The sequence below is a fragment of the Lates calcarifer genome, linkage group LG9, assembly GCF_001640805.2.
Source record: "Lates calcarifer isolate ASB-BC8 linkage group LG9, TLL_Latcal_v3, whole genome shotgun sequence".
NCBI classification, from domain to species: Eukaryota; Metazoa; Chordata; class Actinopteri; family Centropomidae; genus Lates; species Lates calcarifer.
In genome coordinates this window covers 13,900,355-13,922,985 of record NC_066841.1, presented here as the reverse complement: position 1 = coordinate 13,922,985, position 22,631 = coordinate 13,900,355, and the positions used below count along the sequence as shown (strand labels likewise).

The 22,631-nt window shown below is 38.6% G+C and overlaps 3 protein-coding genes across 3 annotated transcripts; 2 read left to right on the top strand and 1 right to left on the bottom strand.

Annotated features, from left to right (window-relative positions):
• Positions 1-2,507: 2,507 nt before the first annotated feature.
• On the top strand, positions 2,508-8,109 carry cplx4a (complexin 4a). The gene is given in 3 exon segments (XM_018662353.2): positions 2,508-2,845; positions 5,113-5,200; positions 7,879-8,109. Coding segments are annotated over 3 exon segments (654 nt in total). The 3' UTR covers positions 8,107-8,109.
• Positions 8,110-12,068: 3,959 nt separating this feature from the next.
• Positions 12,069-14,804, top strand: rx3 (retinal homeobox gene 3). The gene is made up of 3 exons (XM_018662352.2): positions 12,069-12,481; positions 12,810-13,045; positions 13,933-14,804. The coding sequence occupies exons 1-3, from the start codon at positions 12,220-12,222 to the stop codon at positions 14,377-14,379; spliced, it is 945 nt and encodes a 314-aa protein (XP_018517868.1). The 5' UTR covers positions 12,069-12,219; the 3' UTR covers positions 14,380-14,804.
• A 1,445-nt stretch (positions 14,805-16,249) lies between these two features.
• On the bottom strand, positions 16,250-18,058 carry grp (gastrin-releasing peptide). Its single transcript, XM_051072932.1, is given in 4 exon segments — positions 16,250-16,549; positions 16,663-16,809; positions 16,811-16,905; positions 17,531-18,058. Coding segments are annotated over 4 exon segments (450 nt in total). The 5' UTR covers positions 17,685-18,058; the 3' UTR covers positions 16,250-16,495.
• Positions 18,059-22,631: the final 4,573 nt, after the last annotated feature.

Genomic DNA, 22,631 nt, shown 5'->3' with positions numbered 1-22,631 from the left:
AAATACATTAATGTTATAGTTATTATTACAGTTGTAAATCACTTAGAATTCATTAATAATGTAATGCTAAATAAAGTGTTATCAAATGAACTGTGCTGTTAATTCTTAATCTGCAGAAAACCCTTTACCTGGCTGTGCCCCTTCCACATCCACTGAATCTACACTGTACATGAAAAAGAGAAAGTGAGCTTAAGAGGCTGTAGCCATGTTAGTGGCTCTGTGAGACTGTACTCGGGTGCTAAATGCCAATGTTAGCAAGCTATGAAAAGTCAAGGGATCACCAGACTTTACTACTACTTTAGCCATTCAATAATGGTTAAGATATTTCACCAGAAACCACAAACACCAAGCTAATGGTGGTGCTAGATGAAAAGTCAAGGGATCACCAAAAGTCATTAGATTTCCATTTTCTCAGGAGCCATGAATGAAACAAAACAAAATTTGTCAAATATTTGTTGAGATGTTTTAGTCTGACAAACGTGGTAGAGCAGCCAACATAACCAACCAATATTCAACAACATGTATTACTTATCAGCTCAGGAGGAAAAATAATAAGTTTAATTGTAAATGTTTATGAGGTGGTGCTGCCATGTTGTGGCAATATCAAAAGTAATGGATTACAGCCAAAGGAAATGTAAAATCCTATCAGGCATTACTGAGAAATTTGAAACAGTTTGCTGCACATCTATATAGTAGATAAGTAGCACAGAACATGAAATACATACAGTACTTTACCTTCTATAGCATATATATGGATGTGTAAATGTAGCTAGAGTTAATAGAGCAAAGGTTAATGGACAGCTGAGTATCTTTGAATCTCTTACACACTTAAAACCTATCAATGCTGCAGCCCTGCTGACCAGAACATACGGAATAGTTGTCTTTCATTACTGCCAAAGACAGGAGGCAAAACATATACCTCATACCTCCTTGCTCTTGTGTTCTGTTTTCCTACTCTGTCAAACCCCCTACCCAGAACCTGTAGATTTTAAGAGCATTGTGGCAAGTCATTCTGAGGTCAAAAACAACAACAACAACAACAGCAGCAGCAACAACAACAACAACAGGTATTTACATTTAGCATAACTTCAGATATTATAAGACATTTGACTGCAGATGAGCATTTTTAAAAAATATTGAGGTAATCCATGTAATCCATAATGGACATTAGGACGTTGAGTCCGTACACGAAAGCATTCTTAACCTACCAAAAATCTAAGCAAAGGCATTTAACTAACTGTTTGTATTTTGTTACAAAGCCTCTGTACTAAAGCTAGCTAACATTTAATGTTAGAAAAAGAGTGAAAAGATTAGGAAGGAGCATTGGAGGGAGGCTAGTTATCATTTGACTGATATGGTAGAGTAGACCTGTCTATTTTTCATCTTTTGGTTTAATATGTTTGCTCCCCCAGAAAGAATAGAGAAAAGGAGTTTTTTATATATACAAAGAAGAGGAAAGCAAGCTATTACTGGTTGTAATCAACTAACTTCAGTCTAGGGGCCAGACTGAAGGCCAGCTGCTACCCCGTTTCGAACAAATAAAAGCCTAGCTGCTGGCCCATGCGTACACTAGGTTACAAAATTAATTCAAATGTTCTCTTTGAGAGGAGAGATCAGCTCAAGTGCATAGATCCTACTGTGCAGTCAAAAATAACTATCCTGATGCACAGCAACACAACTCTTACAACACTACAGCATTGAGACACAGGCCTCAGGTCCTGGTGATTCTTCATAGTAGTCGAAATGATTGGTAGATGAATGCAATTTATTAGAGAATGCAGACAGTTGTCCTCTTCACTTTACTCACTGATTTGATAACATTCAAGAAATTCATTTAACAGACATTGCAAATGCATGCAAGCTTAAAAAGGTCTTCAGATTTAACTAAACAGTGAGTGGTTATTATTAAAGACAGCTCTGGATTTAGCCAATTTTCTGGAGTCGGACTGATCGTCCCACCCACATTGTCAATGCTTCCTACACCCGTGCAGTGATACTGTAGGGTGAAATGAAGTCTGAACTATCTCCTCCCCATCTCTCATCCTCCTGTCAATCATCCTCCCACGGAACAATAGCACGGCATGAAGGAAGGCTCCAGTGGGGATAAACAAGACTGTAATCCCGCTCCTCTCCCTCTACTCTGCTTGGTCTCAGCAGTATAAGCTGCACAGGGGCCGGCCCGTACTTTACTAATATGATTAAGCAACAGTGGGTGGAAGCAGCATATGTGCATAGTCATAAACTGAGGACCCCTGTCTCCAAAACTTTTTTTTGATGACAAATGCTGCACCTAGTTCTGCCAAAGCATGCACTAAGTGTCAAAAATAATATAGATGAAAACATCCACAAAGGTCTGCATGATTTAAAAATAGAGAGAAAACAGGCCATCTGCCTCTTAGTATAGTGGAGCAGGGAGGATTAAATCCAGATTATGGCCGAGGCAAAACGTTTTGTGTGTGTGTGTGTGTGTGTGTGTGTGTGTGTGTGTGTGTGTGAGTTTGTTGTGTATGTGTCTGTTGCTTGCCGTCAGTGTGTCCTTGGCTCCATAGACAAGCAGCAGGTTAGCTAGACAGCTACCACTGGATTTGACAGCTATAGGAAGCCAAAGCGGAGGGCACCATTAAGGGGAGCAGTATCATTTTCATCCAGAAAGGAGAGTCAACAGTCACATATAAGTCAAGATGGCTTTCTTGATCAAGAGCATGATTGGGAACCCCCTGTCAGGAATGGGTCTTGGTGGTGGAGGTGACAAAGAAGAGGAGGCCACCCCCTCAGATCCAGCCAAAGCAGCAGGGATGACACGCGAGGAGTATGAAGAGTACCAAAAACAGTTGGTGGAGGAGAAGTAAGTAGCAACACCGACAGTGCTTCCTTTAAGAATTCATGCCATTGGTCCACGGAAAACAGTATGGCTGCACAGTGTACAATCTGACCTTGACAAGCCGCTATCTACTTTAATCTTCCCTGTTTTGCAACCACACCAAACCACATCATTCACATCTAAACCTGACTACATGTAAATGCCAATGAATTCAACATTTTCATGTGCATAGAGTGAGTTTTTGAGAGATGTAATTGTTGCTGAAGGTCAAAGTATGGTGCCTCCATAGTGGATCTTTTCTCTTTTTTTTCCACTGGTAATTTTCGACATAATAATCTACTGGGGTCTGTGCAGGACCTGGATCAATAATCTCTCATAATCTGTCATTTGTTTCTGCATCTATAACGGTTATGGACTACATTTTGAGGGACTGTATAGTTTTAAACACAATCCAATGTGCAGTTGTAAAATGTTGCAGTTTCCCTCAAAGCTTGGAAACGTGGACTTGAAAGCAGTAAATGTTGCAGCATTTGGACTAAAACACACACACACATAGACACACACACACACACACAAAACATGATTATGCAGCAATGGAAACCAATCAAAAGCCTGTACAGTTACATTTACTAAATGATTTCATTGGGATTACTATTTCTTTGAGCAATTTTTAAAAGATCCACAACAACAGGCAGCTTGTTTTCCCCTCCCTTATATACACATCTATTTCTGAAAAGCAGTTTAATATTGCTCTTATTTACTAGAATTACTATTTATTTTTTGATTTTTGTAACTAAACATGAGCAGCAGGTAGATTGTTTTTTTCCACCACCATGTTGCTGTCCATCAATGCCCACTATGATCAGTTTGTCTTATATTAAGTCCCAACTATTTTCACCAAAGCAAAGAATTTCAGTGATAAAATGTGCACTTAGCAACAATGTCATTGGATTTTTGTGAGACAGAGTAGGTTTTGCAGCATCAGGTCCAGTCAGTCTGTGTATTACATAAGATGATTAATCCACCCTCTCTACTTTCATGTTTGGGGAATGAAGTGATTGTTTTAAAACAACACATATTCTCCATAACTGTGGATGTCTGGTAATGTACTCACTTCTACAACAAGTCCTTATGCAGATAAACATTTGATGGAAATGAAAAGGACAGAGCATCAAATACTATATTTTCCCATTTTAAAAGTATCTCCATAATCTGTCAGTAAAAAGTGTTCTGACAAACGTATAGTTTGTTAATGGTTTGTTAGAAACCTCAGTCCACTGTGTTGTTGTTTCACTACTGCTCAGGTTGCAGCACCTTGGCTTGATTTCAAATCTGCTTGACTCAGTCTGGTCTAATAATCCCATCTTTAATTGGCTGAGGGAAAGCACATGAACCTCACCTCAAAAATACGCAGGGTCTCACAAGGTGCAGGTTATCAAACTTAGAATAACAAATGGCCTTTGGTAATTTGAGTATAATTCAAAGATAAAAACATTTTTTTAACAACGAAATAATCAAGAAACATGTTGAAATAATGTTTCCTATTGGCTGTAGATTTTGCATTTTTTTATATTCTGATGATATTTACTTTATTGTTTAACACAGAATATAGTCTTGGTGTGTATTTTATGCATTTTGTAGCTTTGTACTTTAAAAAAAATATTACAGGCCAATATATTCAGGGACATACAGTACACTACAGATGTATGTCTGAGAATGCTTTATCTTTAGTGTTGGAAAATATTTTACTAAAGATGTTATCAAGTTTTGAAGCTGTTTCCATAAGAATCTCTTGAATTCAGCTATAAGAAGATATGTATTATAAGACTACAACATCAGCAGAGATGCTTAATATAAACTTAAGATAGAATTCACCCTAAAGCCCATGGACTAACATAGGTAAACTGTTCAAGACACTGTGATGATCTTAGCTACCTCTCTGTTGTTTATCTGATCAGGCTGATGTTTATTTACATCAGGCTGGATATACATATAGTAAAAGCAAAACAGAACAAGACACAGGGAAAGCTTTTTGTTTTATGAAAATCCTAAAGCTGAACAAGTCATTATGCTGCTCTTGAACCAGCGATGCGCTGAAGAAAAACAACGGCTCGGGCACAAACACAAGGTCAAAAGATTCCACCTCTCTGGTGTTTCCTTGCAGCTTTTCCCTTTGTATTCTCCAGAAAAGAGATTAACAGACATAATATTTTTACTTTAGCTGGCACGGGATGTTTTTGTGACCAACAATAGAGGTCACTGCACTAATCATATTTTTATGTCTCTTTCAGGATGGAGAGAGATGCAGATTTCTTACACAAGAAGGCAGAGAGGGCGACACTCAGGGTGTGCCTCAGAGAAAAATACAGACTGCCAAAGGTAACCACATAATCCCTATAGCTATAGAGTAACTCATGTTTTTAAATTTAGTTTAGCACTATACATTAATACATTCTCCACATTAGGAACACAAGGCACAATGGCTCAAAGCTACTATTTTAAGACTTTATTTTAAGCCCCTCTACTGTATTAGCATTTATAAGCACTCAAAAATCATGTAAGTGCTTTATAACACACCATAATGTAGTTGTAAACAGATATAAGGACATTTTAAGTGTTTATTAATGTGCAGTTTTGTCAATATTGTCATTCATTAAATGTTTAACACCAACCTCCACTTATGGGTGCCCCCAGAAGGTGTTGTATTTGTTGGCAAATACATTAACGACTGCATTAACGACAACTATATTATAGTGTTCTAAACCATTTATATACATTTACATATACTGTTTATAAATGCTAAATAGGGGATGTTATGTAAAGTAATGTGTTACCCATTGATTTAACTTGAGACTTACAATGCAGTTTCTGGAGCAATTAGTATTTTTTCATTAAATTCTATTCAGATTTTCTCTGTACTTTAATAAGGACTGGTAAAAAAAATAAAATAATCGACAGTCCTTATTAAATGGCTTTTATTCTCCAGTGACTGGCAACTCAGAGTTTGGTGACTGAGCAAAGTGTGAGCAACAAATAGCTGCTGCTTCACAGTCAGTTTAGGTTGCCTTTATCTAGCACCTGGCAGCTGCAGCCTGGACAACAGGAGGTGGAAGCCATGCCAGTAGATTAGTGACAAAGACATTCGAACAGCGTCCGGGAGACGTTAGCCTATGTGTCCCATATTGCACCTTGAGTCTTACAAAGCCAAATGCCACTGAGCAGGTGTCCCAGGCTCATTAGAGAGCAACAGGCACTGTCAACTGGATTTAAGAAAGAGCAACATCTACTTTAGTGGATATAAACTGAGCGATTGCATGATTTAAAAGGGAATCTTAAAGAAAAAGAAGCTGTAATGGAAGAAGCAAAAAAGGTATGTTGGGGTTTTATTTAATCTTTTTAAAGATAAATACAACTATAGAGCCTTCTATCCTATAAATTAAACTAGTAGTTAGGCCTTGCTTATGATGAACAGTGTGTTTTTTTATGGCAAAAGAGCAAAATCAGCTTCTAATACAAGTTTTTCTAATACCATGATTTTTTTTATCTGAATGCGGTGATGACCTTGGCTGTTGGAGGCATTTCTAATAGTCTATTGTTCCATTTTCTGTTTTAAACAATGGGTACATTTCTTTCCACTGTTTGTCTTTTAAATGAAAACCATGCATATATGTTGAAGACAAAGCCAGGAAGCCATACATATAAATCAAATTATTTCCCGCAAATTATGTTTACAGTGCATGTCACTTTGAAAAAGAACAATGACAAAAGCCAAAGCGTCTTTCTTAGAGCTGAAATATGCTTTTTAAATGGATTTTCACCATCACAACAATAAGGCATCCTGTTCTGTTAATTCTTTACTTTCGATGGATGGGGGAAATGGAACACACATATATGCTATCAGGTGTGAGTTAGAAAATGTATATATGCATTTATATTTCATATAACAAGTGTACAGTCGGAATAGAAACAGGAAGTTGGTGCCGTTGCTCTAATGGAATTAGGGTCTCGTGCGACACTATAGTAGATATCTTTAGACTATCACTGGGATTCAGAGAGGAAAGGCTAAGGCAGGTCTGAGATAATCCCACAGATTGAAGTTTTAAGTAGACGCAGCACAATGCCCATTGCATGACTATTCTAAACATTAAGTGATTAGATGTAGTTTATTGGGAAGGCTTTAAATTTAGCATTTCTGTGATGCAAACAGCATATAAGTGCTGAGATAACAAAGTCCAGGGAGACTCGTGTCTGCTTCACACAGCGAAATATCCTCAAGAGAAGTCACTTGAATGCGGATTAAGATAGATCCCAGAGGTCATCTGTTTGTTTTGTGGCTTGTATAGCTCCTTGCTTGCTCGAGATTTGAATTGGAACCCAGCCAAATACACTTTATTTCTCAAGTTTTCATTGTATTATGATTCAAAATTATGATGAATATAAAATCAGCGAGAGGGCAATATAATATATAATTCACCAAAAGTAGCCAACAAAATTTGTCTTTTTTTCTTTAAATGTTTTTGTATAGTTCAGCTTTGTGATATGTCCTCTCATAAACCAAGGCCAATATATGCAGTGTTTTGTCAGCTCTGAGTGTGGCCATCGAACCAGTTTTGGAAGCCAGGTAGCCAGGCAGAAGGTTAATCCTGTAAAAGTCTTTAAGTCAGCTTCTAGGTTGTGCACTTCTGTAAATAATAATTAAATGCCATACATATAGAGTCTTTGTTAGAATAAGGGGAAACAAAAAACATCCTCCCTCAACTCTGGTACTTCAGAAAGACTTAGGATGAGTGAAGTGACATTATGCAGCATCGTTTAAACTTTGTTGTTTGTGAACATTTTGAAAGGAACAAATATAATTGCGTAGTGCACAGAGGACAGTATTATAACATGGTTTATGTTCATTTGTTTGAAGCTACAAATGCACAAATAAGAAGACAGGCCTTTCTTTGTCCTTAGTATCTGTAATCAGATTTATGATGAAACAACCTCTACTGTTTTATATATGTCTGTGTTTCTGGGTTCGGACCGTGTTTTCCACCCGATGTTGTCGTCCGCAGAGCGAGCAGGATGAGAACATGATTGAGATGGCCGGGGACGACGTGGACGTACCTGAGGAGCTGCTCAAGATGGTGGACGAGGACGCCACGGAGGAGGAGGGCAAAGACTCCCTCATGGGCCAGATTCAAAACTTGCAGAACATGGACATGGACCAGCTGAAGGAGAAGGCCTCAGCCACCGTCACCGAGCTGAAGAGCAAAGCGGAGGAGAAGTGCTCTGTCATGTGAATGGCCTGTGTTTGAATAAAGAGGAAGAGGAGGAGGGGAGAAGAGAGAAGAATTTCAACGTGTTTCTGGGAATCTACAGACCAAGCTGTTTAAAAAAGTCTGGGATTCAGTCACATTTTAAAATGCCTACAAAGTATTCCCATGTATTCTAAGCACTAAAAAGGCAAATCATCTTCCAAATCACCTTGGCCACACAAGGGTTTTACATTGTTACCAGTCTGCATCTGGGATAAGGATATACTTTACAAGTTCTACAGTTAGCTTGTAACTGAATTGGTAATGATATACTGCATAATTTAGCAATGAACAAAAATATTTAAGATCATGTTCAAGGTGCCCAGTCTCTCCCCTGTTACTGTTTTCTTTAGAGAAATAACGTAGAAAAGTGATTTTCCCTGAACATTCCCACCAAAGTATTTCTTTTCACATCTCTTTCATATTGTCACAGGCCACGATACATTACAAAATGCTGATTATTTGTGGTATAATGTTTACTTTATCTCTGTTTGCTGTAAAATGAGACAGTAAAGTGTTTTGCAATCAATAAATAACAATATACCAAGACTTGCTTATGAAAACAAAACCTTACTTAAGTTAAAAAAAAAAAAAACAACACAATCCTGTCTGAGTAACTTTCCTTTTGGTTTGTTGGTTATTCTAGTTTTTTTTTCTGTATGTGGTGTCTGAATTAATTATTTATATTATATTTATTTAGATTTTTTTTCTTTCAGTATTATTACAAAGCAGAAGGTCTTCATAACTCTTGACATGTCGACATGTTGATTTGCTGTTACGTTCTTTACATACACAGTTAAGCAGTTCACTTTCGCAGATTTGCACAAATCATAATTTTAACATAATGATTCATTCCATAAAAATGAAAACAATGTACATAAGCCCTGGTGAGATATATGGAGGTACTTCAAACTGAGAAAACAAATGTATTGTTCAAATAAAGATGTTTATTGAATACATGAAATGTGTCCGTTTGTGTTGTGAAACTGGAAATCCTCTTCCTGCACACACATCATTTCTTTATGTGTCAGATCCACAAGAGCAAATGTTCAAACTTCATGTTTTTATTGTATTATGTGTAAGTCAGTTATTATTTGTTAAACAAGCAATGATCCTGATTTCAGATTTTTTTTTTTTCAACGACACCTTCTAAAATTGCCACATGGGACTTAATGTCTGGATTTGCTTCTAAAATGGTCATGCCACATATTCTACTGTACAACCATAAACCATATAAAGCTTAACCAACAAGGATTAATCCCATCTACCTGAATGAAGGCTAATGCAGTGAATAAAGAAATAGGTCTTAATTTAATTGGGCATTATCCAAACACTTGTTAAGGACGATTAGGCAGAACGAGGGGGGAGGAAGGAAGGAATCCTCAACGTTTAGAGTTTCACATGAACCCAAGTTTAAACGGCTGTGGATTTGTAAAGTCTGGAGATTACCATCTAATAGGATCAGCGTAGCCAAGGTTGTCAGCCTGTGCCCTCTCTCTCTCTCTCTCTCTCTCTCCCCAGATGAGGATATCAGAGGACAAACTGAAGTCTTGTAATACCAGATATCTCATTCTTCCTTTTATTAGAGAAGGAAGTCAAGCTACCAGCTAGGCAAATTACACAAGCCCATCATATTCTTCTTCGAGTAAAGAACAAAAGGATACAGACAGTCTCATCCACTCAACAAATGTCTCTCATCTCTCAAAATGCCTGCACATAAATACATAAACAAAATTTCCAAGTGGGACGAAGGTTTATGGACGAACCATAAACCTAAACACTAATATTTAAATTCTGAAAAAATATACAGAAACATTTCCTATATAATTAACAGTCTTAAACCACATCCAGTTACAGATCGGTTCACATTTGTAAAATGACAAATGGTGTATATGAGGACATAGGCCATTTGAGTGCATTAGGAGCTGTGGAGTTGGTCGGTCAGAAAAGTTTGTGAGCCACCAGTATTAACTTATCTTTCAATGTTGTTGATATTTCTACTAATCACCAGCAGGGGGTGACAGCTGTGACACAGTGCAGACACACAGTGCAGACACGCCTGTCCACACACTTCCGGTCTGGGAAGGAATCACTTGTCAGTGCTGTACGTTCATGTTATAATAAATGTTAGCAACATGCAAAGTTTTGCTGAGTGGTCTCAGGCTGTTTTTCATGCTTGGGCTAAGACCTTAGTCTTAGTGTGGCTCACCAGATGTTTTGTATATTAAGTATATTTATTTGTATATTATTGTGCAAAGTAGTGACTGTAGTTGTCAGATAAATTTGGTGCAGTGAGGGGGCAGTGGGAGGGTGGACACAGCCAGGCTAGCTGTTTCCCCCTTTTTCCAGTCTTTATGCTAAGCTAAGCTAACACACTGCTGGCTTTGGCGAATTTACCGCACAGATACGAGAGCAGCATCAGTCATCTCATCTAACTCTCTGCACGGAAGCAAATGATCATACTTCCCACAAGTGTTGGATTATTTCAGCCTCTAGTTTTGCTAAACGGCTTTATTTGGATTTTCATTGGGTATTTATTGGATTAAAGACAAATTGTCGACATGTGTGACAGAACTGCGCACAAATTCAAAGTTTAGATGATTCCTGCTGAGGGAGAAAAAAAGAGTTTTGATCTGGATTCAGAAACACGTGGAAAAGTTGTTAGAACCGAGGGAGAAATATTTTCAAACTGAGTTTGATTTGGGTTATTTTACCAGACATACTTTCAAATGCAAGACATTTTCTTTCTTTGCTGTCTTCACTGTTGGTATTGTGAATACTGGAGGTTATAATAATAATGAAAGAAACTTTGTTCAGCCTGTGCACATGCAGCTTTCAAGGCTGAGAGAAACTGAATGTTCAGCTATTTACACAGGTCAATCTGAATCAAATCATTGAAACGTTTTCAACACTATACACAAAAAACTTGTACAATGCTTTATATGTGCACCATAAAACATCATCACAGCACACAGAAACACGAGAAAACAAGAGGACATCTTAAAAAGCTTTTACTGTATAAATAAAGTTTTGCATGCACTTGCCTCAAAACTCTTCAGTGCTAATTAAAACAGTGCTCAGTTAGCATCTCTCTTTGTGCACCCCCCCTCCCCTCATCCTCTCTCAGGCAAACAAAGGATAAGGTCACCTTCTGTGATTAGGAAAAGCTAAATAGTTTTAAGGGTTTTAACTCTTTTGAGTAAAATAATGTAATCCCCTTAAGCAGGATTACCACACTGCTGTCAATCTTTGTTTGTTGTTAAGTGGTTATAGTTATTGTTTGAGCTTTGTTACCCTATTTGCCTCAACACCTATAAGAGCTGGTTTAAAAAAAAACTCATAGTTTAAGTCTGGTTTACAAATCATTAGCACTGAATTAACTCAATTTAATGAGCCTCTTAGGATATTAAAGTTACTTTTATCCAAAGTGTGTCAAGAGATTCAATATTTTTCTTTTAGATCAATAGAACAAATGAAATGTCTATTCACTTTGGCAACAATATCTTGACGCCTTGATTAAATACTAAGCTTTATCATCTCATCTTGCAATCCATGTCCTAACCAGAAATCTTGTAATTATGATTTTGTTGTACCTTAATCTGTTTGCCCTAATCTTCTCTCTTTTTTTTCCACAGACTGACATGAACATGACATCTGGAGGAGTGGAAAGATGGTTTTAAGATTTATGTAAGAAGGTTTAGAGCCAGCATTGACTGATGCACTTGAGATGGGGAGGAGTTTTAGGCGGGGTGTGGAGGAGGCTGGCTGGTGCCTGCATGGGCGCACAGTTACCCCCTAAACCCAGCAGGGCCAAATCCAACGGGACGTCCTCTCTCTGACGTGCAGCGGGGGTGCCGCATGAACGGAGGTGGGTGGGGTGGGGGGGTCGTACAACAGGCACTGCTTTAAAAGCCCCCCTCTGAAGATGCTCCATAACCACAGAGCAAGACGGCCTTAACTGATGTTTCTTCTTGAGCGCATGTTTTCTCAACATCCCTCAGCTTATAATTTTACAACTTTTCCGAACACAAGAGAAAAGATAGATTTGTTGAGAGGAGTTGGAGTTTGTGTAACTTTGACCATCTGTTTTGGACTTCAATGTGGCTTCTCAGATCACCTTCCCAAGTCATGATGATGAATGAGCGCCTGTCTCCCTCCGCACGCTCCGTCCAGAGCCCGGGGAACAACCCGTCCACGGTCCATAGCATAGAGGCGATACTGGGATTTAAAGAGGACACCATCTTCCATAAATCAGCCTCCTTCAGCTTGACAGAAAAAGTTCTGGTCAAAGATGCTGAGCGCAACGGGAACGTTATTGTGACTCCAGCGAAGAAAAGTCATTACTCAGAAAGTTTTGACAGTAAGTGAATTCAGTTTTTCTCCAGATGTAACTCAAGTCAGACGATTTTATTCGCGCTACATAGTATTTGCTTTAAGTCTTTAAAAGTTTGTAAATCTTTAAATAACCCAGTAATTTTTTTATTTCTTTCTCAAGAATCGTTTTCTTGAGCCAGGTGTCATTGCTGACAGGCTATAAAAACACATTACCTAATTTGATTTAAGGAAGTAGATGTAAACTTGGCCAAAATGTCAACACACCAGGATCGTTTTTTTTTTTTTTTGTTTTTTGTTTTTTTTTTTGTTTTTGTTTTTTTCTTTTGGTCCTCACACCGTGCTTCTCTCCGCAGGTGTATGTTGTGCCAGCAGCACCGTCGAAGCCTCGGTGTGCCCGGACTCACCGGACAGAGACGGCAAACTGTCCGACGACGAAAACCCGAAGAAGAAACACCGTCGGAACCGAACCACGTTCACCACCTTCCAGCTCCACGAACTGGAGAGAGCCTTCGAGAAGTCCCACTACCCGGACGTGTACAGCAGGGAGGAGCTGGCGCTGAAGGTCAACCTGCCGGAGGTCCGAGTGCAGGTAAAGACCCAGGAACTTTTTTTTTTTCTTTTCCACAAAAAAATTTCATCGCATTTTTCTCTTCGTGCATTGGGCGCGTTCGGGTTCGGGCGCATATATTCAGCCCATCTCTATCCTGCAGGTACTGATGATGGCTGCTTACTAATAATGGCTACAATTTTGTGACTAAATCCCAAACAGAAAACATCTGTAATATTTTTAAATAACTACAACAAGTTATTACAAGTTTAGAAACATTTTGCAACATATTAATTAAATCAGGTCACATTAATTAGGTTTTTAGGGCTTTTCTCTTTTACTTTGGGATCATAAATACTTTTAAAATGAGATTATTTTCTTTCTTATGTCCCAGTATTTACAGATACTAATTGCATACATCAGTAAAGGCAGTGTACCTTTTACTATTTGGTGCAGGTGGGGGAAAGAAAACAAGCTACAGTATTTCACTTATTTGTTTGGATTTTAAATTTCTTTACAAAATATTTTGTTTGCTTCAGGTACAAAGAAAATGTGGCTTTTATCACAGGTTCATTTTCGAAAGAAATTTCTTACAATATTATGTTTGTAACAATTACTCGTTATTATCAACACAATTTGATGCGAAGTGTTATGTTTAATAGCTTAAATCTTCACTCATACATCTCATACTCTCATCCTCCACATCTCTCAATGTTCAAATGCTTTAACATATTATATTTTCTATAAAAAGTCTAAAGGCTTTAAGTTTTTTATGTCCCCCTCCCCCCTTTTTTTTTTTTTGTCTACCGTGTGTAAATCTGTTGACCTGGGTGACGAGCTTCTGTACGCAGATGCTTTCACCAGGATAAATAAAGTTGTCCTGAGTGGAAGTGAATTTCAAAATAAAGGTCCTCCTCTTTTCTCTCCAGGTGTGGTTCCAAAACCGACGAGCCAAGTGGCGTCGGCAGGAGAAGCTAGAGGTGAGCTCCATCAAGCTCCAGGACACCTCCTCCTCCCTGCTCTCCTTCAGCTGCTCTCCCTCCAGCTCCCTGGGCTCCAGTCTGCAGCTGGACCCCTGGCTCTCCACCCCAATCACCACCTCCACCTCCCTGCAGTCCCTCTCGGGCTTCATCGGTGGCGCACAGGGCCTCCCGGGCACTTACACACCTTCTCCTCCCCCTTCCATGCCCTCTTCTTTGCCGGCCTCCTTCCTCAACTCCCCGGCCCTGGGACACAGCCCTCACCTACCCCACATCGGCTCTATGTGTCCCCCGCCCCCTGCCTACCAGTGCTCTGCTGATCCAAGGAACTCCAGTATTGCCTCACTGAGGATGAAGGCTAAGGAACACATTCAGTCTATTGGGAAGACGTGGTAATGCTGAGCAGAGGTCAAACATGGACATCAAGAGCCAGAATACATCTGTTGCATCTTTTGAAAAGCTGACCTCATCCTCCTGATGACAGGATTGCATGATTTTGGAAGTTTTAAAAGTGACAAGTGCTGGTGACATCCAGGATTAGAGACACTCTTGTCACTTGAGCGGGACCGACTGAAAGCTTTGACACTAACTGTGAAATCACTGTAAAATATGGAACTTGTTCAGTATCCTGGTGTTTTTCTTCTCCTTCGTCCTCTCTACAAACTGTTTTTACTGCAAAGTTTTACACTCATTCAGACCAGTCTCATTCTTACCCAGTGTTATGTTGCCAATATAACAAATACAGACCCCATTTCTACCCATCAGTATGTATTTATTCTACTGTTGTAACTGGTGCACACCTTATTCTGATTCATTCTCCTCCCTGCTGGTTATTAGTTTTCACCATGACAGATTTGTCATATGTGAATATATACAATAAAGTTTCTATGTAAAATCAACAAAGAAAACAATGACTAATCAAGTTTTACCAGACTATTTGTCACACTTGAGACATGTAGTTTTGTCATTTAAGTTTGGGATGACTGCGGCACACAGGGAAATACACAGCAGAGTAGCGTTTATGAACTGTAGTTGATCTACCAATGTTACATTTATGTCAAAATAGTAGAACAGCGCCAACCACGATGCAGACAAAAGGCACAAGAGAGGGAAACTCAGCAGACAATAATGTGAAAACTGTCAATATAGCACCCCCTAGTGGTGGATGGCTATCAGGCTGGGGAAAAGGGCATTTTTCAAACAATTTCTCAATTAAAGGAAAAGATAGTGATGCAGAGAAGCTTGTTGAGGTTTTAAGATGTGTTTTTTCAAACATTATTTTGTTGCTTCATCTAAAGAGATTTTGTAAATGCTGTCTGAAACCCTCAGATGATGTATGCACATTTGATTGTTTCACGTTCTCATCACTAACTGATGGGCTCAAATAGGCTCAACCGGCCTACTGCAAATGCAATTTTGGATCAAAAATATAATAATTTTAATCTCTATAGTATGAAGTTGCATGCCAACTTAGCATTTAAGACTTAAATTAAAGCAGCATTAATTCACACAGAGGATGTGTTATAAAGGGGCATCTTCAACCCCCAGACTTGTTCTCTCTGCCTCAGAGAATGAGGGTTTGTCAACCCACTTATTTCATCCTCATTAATTCCTGTAAACTTTATCCCATTCGGTCCTGGGATTAGACTCATAATGATGGGGTGAAAGTGGCTTGTACCTCTATTGTTGGCCGATCATCCGTGACAAATGAGGGAAGAGAACAGAGGAGAAAACTCTCCTTCGGCTTTAAGAGAAAGATGTGTGGAACCAAGTTGTTTCAATTAGCATTTCCTATTGTCTGCAACCCCTGAGGGCTAATAAGAGTCCTCATCATCATCTATCCTACTGTCCTAAATAGACACTGGGGTGTGTTTTTATATTTGTGTGTGTGTGTTGTGTGTGTGTGTGTGTGTGTGTGTGTGTGTGTGTGTGTGTTTGGGTGGGGGGGGGGGTTAGTGTGTTTTTACCCTCTGATTAGAAAAAGTAGCATCAAAGCCTGCAAATTTCTTTTGGTGATTTGTTTTCATCCATAATTATGATCAACTTATAATAAACTCTTTATACTTTACCTTAGTCTTAAGATGCTAAAAATGTGACATGGAAACTTCAGATGCTCTTTTAAACAAATATTTTGCGCCATCTGGTGGTACAAATCAGTTATTGTGCTGGCAGAGTGAGCATGCGCATAGCGTACTGTCAGCCTTGACTGTTTAATGTGTGAGGAATATAACAGAATGGTGTGCAAAGCATGATCAGACATCGACAATGCAGTTATCACAACGATGAATTTATTTAGGTTTTCATATTGTGTAACATAAAGTTTTCAGGTCAGTCTGTAGTCAAACTGTTGCATGATATACATATTAGAAATGTGAAATTAATGATAAAATAAACGTCTATTGGGTTTCCAGCAGTTTCTTAAAGCAGAAAAACCTTTTCAGTGTGGATAAGTGATTACATGGCACATGTTAAGTAGATAATGATGGCTGTTCAATCAGAATCCGTGTTGCCCTCAGGTGGAGTCATTGCCTTGCAGTTTCAAAGCCAGAAGAAGCAGGTCTGACATCTATAATGCAGTGATAAAATGTAGAAAATGCATAACCACAGCATCTTATTTCCAAAACATTTGACAGATCACTGAGAGATACATAAATAAGGAGTTAAAATCCACAGACTGACCTCTCTGAGATACTTGTCTCTGTCCTCTTGTCTCCAGCCGCTGTGCAGTCGAAGCAGCCTGTCTGCAGTTTGTAGCCTCATCTGTTTTTGGCTCTCTCGTTGCAGCAGACCCTCTATCAGATGCTCAAATCGCTCCAGCTCTGTGACCCCGGCTGTTTCTGGAGGGTGTGAGGTAGTTGCTGTCGGGAATTGTCTCCTGCATATCAGGCAGGGTCTCAACGCTCTTTTTTCCCATCAAATGACCTGGGGAAGTTGGACAGAGATGCGCTAAGATTGACCTATATGTTGTCAGACACACTCTGATTAACTATATTTGGGTTAACCAACATTATGATAGGCCTTTATCTGTAATTATACTATAATTATAGACGACATTTTCACCACATATCAAGGCTTCATGATTGGAAAAACGCATGTACATGCACATGTTTCCTATGAAACAGCTTTCCTGTCTTAAAGAGGCACACTTGCGCATATTAATTCAATTTAATTTACTGCAATTTAATTACTTATTTTTCTTTCACAGTCCAGCATAAACTGAGAAAGAGAAATCTACTTCTGTTACATGACACACAAGATGTAGAGATCGATGCATTATAATTGTCATGACAATTATCATTATTATTGTTAATTCACAACTATTGTATAGTATACAGTATATATGCATACAGGATTTTGTTTAAAATACAGTCAATGTTAGGCTAAAATATTTAGGATCCACTTTTGATGCGGTAATTGAACGGATCTCCTTTAAATATGATCATCTATCATGGTGCATATTTCCAATTAAATCGCACAAACGAAGTATAATTTAAATTAATACAATATGTCTCATTATCTCATGTGAAGTGTTTTCAGATTCTCTTACCTACAGCCCAGTGGTTGCCGCGTGGATACATTTTTCCAACAACTGCTGCCGGACTCTCTGAGGAGTGCAACATACAGGGTATTGTAGCCAGAATAATAAAAACTGGCCACACTGGTCTGCAAGTCCATGAGCAGCACAAGCACACTCCGCCCATGTTATCAGAGGAAATGTCTGGTCTAAATAACGGTATATCGATCCTCAGTTGCGGTTGATCTAACTTTATCTAACTTTAGAAAATCTCCACCATAGTCGATCTTTATCTCTGTGAACCGTGAAAGGCAGGGATGAAAAAAGGCGTCCAGCTGCAGACTTGTTGAAGTTGCACTCCCGCTGCCCTTGATAGAAACGACTGCTGGTCAAAGTTAAGTGCCCCTCCTGATACAGCTGTGCGTCAGCGGGTGTTTTTAAAAGTAGCACGGTGCCGGTATCAGAATGAGAAAGTGATGATGACAAATGATTATCTCCTGCCGGTAATTATTATTGCTCGCTACTGTTTGTTCAGAGATTGCAGGGTGACTGCAGGAGGTGTCAACGTCAATTCACGATGATGGACTTCAATAATTGCTTCCGTCTCAGAAGGCATGTGAGGGGAGAGCTGAACGATAGCCAGCGATGGGTGAAGTATTCAGATAATGAACACAAGAAAAATAAGCTACACATCAGGTTAAAACACTGATACGAGCCCTTCATTCAAATTTGTGCTTTACATGTGTTAGTGTTTTTACTACAAATTACTTGTGAGGCATTAATATTTTAGCAGAATTTAAATGCTGAAGTTGGTTTAAGTGGAGCTTTAACATTTCTAGAATATATGTTTTATTTGTAAAATCATAATCTAAAATGTAATTATGTAGTAAAGTTCCTCTTTATCAAAGCCAAAACCTGCTGCCTATATTACCCACAATTCAATTCACCCCTGACAGATGTGTTGGAGATTCAAGGTGCATTATTCTAGTGTAATTGCTGATGTAGCCTCGACCCTTGACCTCAAGCAGAGATGGGGAGTGGGCTACATTGGTCTGGTCTGTTCACTTGTTTTTAACTTTGCGTTGCTCTTTCTGGAGCCAGAGAAGACTTTGTACAAGTTTTATCACCTATGCAGTAGTACTCCCCAAGACCTGTGAACTAAAAAGTTGAGTTTACTAGTCCTGGTAAGCACAACAAAGGCATGAAAATACTTTATTTATATTTTCTGTGTCCTGGAGTTGTGTTAATGCTGTTAGGCTTAGCTTGGCAGGGGCTTAAAAAAGCCAGTGTTACAAAGTATACATTTACCAGACAAGGATTGTCTAATCACAAGATGCTACTGGTTGCATTATCGGAAATATAGATTCAGTGTTTTTGGAGCCTGTCCCATACGAGGGACTAAAAGTAAATATATCACAGCTGCTTTCTGCTTCAGTACCAACCATTCTTTTTTTTAAAAATATGCCTCTTGTAAGTCTCCCAACTTTATAGAATTGCAACTCTTAATCACTGGAATATCCCTTTAAGTACATTGGTTGAGTAAATGTAGTTGTAAATGTCACATTGCAGGCCATTATTAAGTAAGAGCCCTCCCTTTTCCTTTCAAATTCTTACACAAATAAAAGTTCATACATATATCATCTACAAATAAAGTATAAAAAGTAAAACAGCTCATCACGCTGATGCTTTCTGATATATTAACATGTTGCCAACATTTTAATGTGTTTAGCATGTTTTATCTTGGTCTTTGCTGTCAGATAGTGATGGAAAAAGTACCATATTTGCCTTAAGTAGAGGTGCAGAAGCTTCATTACCAAAATGTACTTAAAATATCATAAGCAAAACTACGCATCATATAGAATGGCCCCCTTTCAGAATAATAGTATATGATATTATGAGATTATATTACTGATGAATTAACACGTTGCCAACTTGTTAACTATGTAAAATCTTTATCTAAGAAAGGAGTGGGAATGATAGCTGTGAGATAATGAGGTAAAAAGTGTTATATTTGTCACTGACAGGAGCAGAAATCAAGTAAAGTACCACACATATTGCACAGTACTAGAATAAATGCGCTTACAGTGTTATTTTCCACCACTGCCTATTTATAACATCTTCTGTTGAACGTGTCCACCGGCACCCAAGTAACTTTTTTCAATATCCCCCTTGCTGTCAGAGCAGTGGAAATGACGCAGAATTAAAAATAAAAAACACCACCTGCTGGAGTACAGGTCAAACAAGATGCCATGAATGACAATGACGAATATTTTTGCTGCATGCAGCACCTGCTGTGTGCTCAGTTACAAGAATTTGACAATGCAGCATATGTCAACTTGTTGTGTATAGTCTACATTAGTTATTGGTACAGCTTATTACAGTGTACCGAACCCTTCGGAAAGGTCAACAGTGTGAATTAAGCAGGACCCAAACATGGTGAAGCACCCACGCCATGTGCCTGTGTGAAATTCTCATACTTGACTGATCCCTTTCATGACACTATTGACATACAGATTGCTGGAGGAAGAGAGTAGATGAGAACAGATAAGGAGTCCATGTGCTCGTCTGTGTGTGTTTGCTGGTAAGTAACATATTTCACGTTGAAAAGGTTGAAGGTTTCCTCTGGGTACTGTTAGGCCACAACCCCACACACATCCCAGCAGGATATTAGAGAGTATCTCTAGCTCATAACATATCAGATCCTTATCCGAGGCTGACCTTAACGAAACAGGATGAGTCACCTATGGTCGAAGGGCAGCAACAGGGCAGTGCCATCTAAAATATTTGTCAATTTATTCTTATGTGAGACAACAAGATCCTGTGCACGATCGTGTACCAAGAAAATGTTTTGAGAAACACGCCAAATACGAGGAATATGATATAATGTATCACTGAAATACAAGATTTTGTTTGAGTTTAAACTCATAAATGAAACTGCTAATGAAGAGGTTTATTTTATATTTTAAAAGTGTGTTACCCTAACAGAGTATTACACCCTAACTTGCCTCACAAGCAAGAAGGTTCTGGGTTCAAACTGCGAGTATGCAAGTTCTCCCTGTGCCTGAGTGGGGTTTTGTCCAGGTACTCCAGCTTCTTCACACAGTCCCAAAGACATGCAGGTTAGGTTCATTGGTAGATTGATGCTCTCTTGTAACATTAACCTAAAAAACAAAAGAGTAAGCCTATTAACTTGAACTTGGGGTAACCACATACTGAGAGGCCAAGGAGTTTTCACTCTTTCACCCACTCACAACAGCCACTCATGTCTGATTACCTGAGTTTGATCACCTGCACTAGAGACCACTGACATAATTTCAGGCCTTTCAAGTACTTTGAATAACGTGATTGGCTGTTGCATTTTGCACATAGCAGCTGGTAATTATAACTTTTGATTGAATAAATGGAGCTGTGAAGGTTTTATAAACTATATTCCAGTAGGAAAGCTGTTGTTCTTTATACACTGGCATCGCCTGATGTGTCAAAAATCTATTAAAAGTAATGAGAAAAAGAAGAATGCAATACTCCAAAAATACTCCAAAAACTCCAACTGTAAAATCCTGTTTTACTCTTATCTTCATTTGTTGGCATTAGAGACACCAGGTGGCACTGTGGGGTGAATTTAGGAGGCATTCCAGTGTCCTCGAGTCCTGTGCTGTGATGAGAGCTGCATCAAGTTTTGAGTATAACATTTAATTACAATTTTACTGACATTTATAGATTATAATTAGAATTTAATAAACACTATTGATACATGTTATTATCTCTATTAAATAAGCATTACAAATATAATATAATATGATTATTGTATTGTTTCAAGTTTCCCTGCTAATTTGACTCATTTCATATACAACAAAGTGAACGCCAAAAATCTCTCAGCTTCTAAGCGATGACAATAATGTCCTTTCTGTTTTCTATTCATACTATTCATTCTTTTCAAATGTCATATGAAGCACTAAGTGCTCTGACTGTGGTGTCATGACTGTAATAACATTGGCATTATGACAAGTAAAAATAAGCCATTTAAGGGAGGCCTTTCAGCCACAAAGTGTCAATTAAAATAGACAGTTTGCCATTACGAGATCTTTGCTCTTCATCACAGCTTTGACTAAATCATCTGGCAGCTGTCCAATCAGAGACCACGAAGTCAGCACTGGGATTTAAAGAAACATATAGTTTTACTTTGATATTGTTACACAAGAGACAGAGAAAGAGTAAGCGTATACAAATGATTAAACCCTGTGGTACAAATAGTTTTTTAAAAGTCAACTTCTCTTTTGTTATTCCACACTAGGTCGTACTGACTAACCCTCTAATGAGGCAGTGCCACTGAAAAAGGTTATATTAGCAGTTCCCATCCTGGAGCTCTGGTCCTTACCAGCAGCTGATAATTAAATCCCTATTAATACCTGTTAATGTAACGTAAAATTTGGTTTCTTTTTTCTGACTATTTTGTCATTTTTGCTTTTTTACAGTGACATAGTGGACATTTTCATCCACTTCTGGCCTCTAAAAATCCTTAAAATGAAGCAATCCAAAATCTACTTCTAATCTAATATAAAAATCCCCCTTTGGTTGAACTACCAACCATTCATGTATGCAGTAAGGCCATCATTTGTAGTGACGGGTTACACAGTTTTGATGTAATTAGTTGGTGGGAACCACTAGTTTAGCTGGGGCCTAAAGGCATTAAGTGGAAAGGCCTAGCAGGGCTATGTCTTCAGTTATACAGGACATAATGGAGATTTGGATTACACACTTTTTCATAGGATTACAAAATATTAAATATCTTAGATCTGGACAATAATACTACTGATACTATACACATGCCATGATATTTCATTATTATGATATAACCAACTGAAACTGAAATGTACTGTATATAACAAGACAGGACTATCTGAATGACATTCATCACGTTGCCTTAAATGTTCTGAAGTTAAGCTTTTGAGTGATACAACCAAACATGCGTATTTTGTGCAGAAAATTGTGGAAATTCGGTTTTAGATGGCAAGCTTATAGCAGCATCCCTTTGCTGCTTATAGCCAACATGAATGGAGGCAGCATGACGTCATGCGACTGTGTGTGTGTTAGGGGTGGGGAGAACAGCACCCTCAGCCTCCTCTCTGAAGCTCTG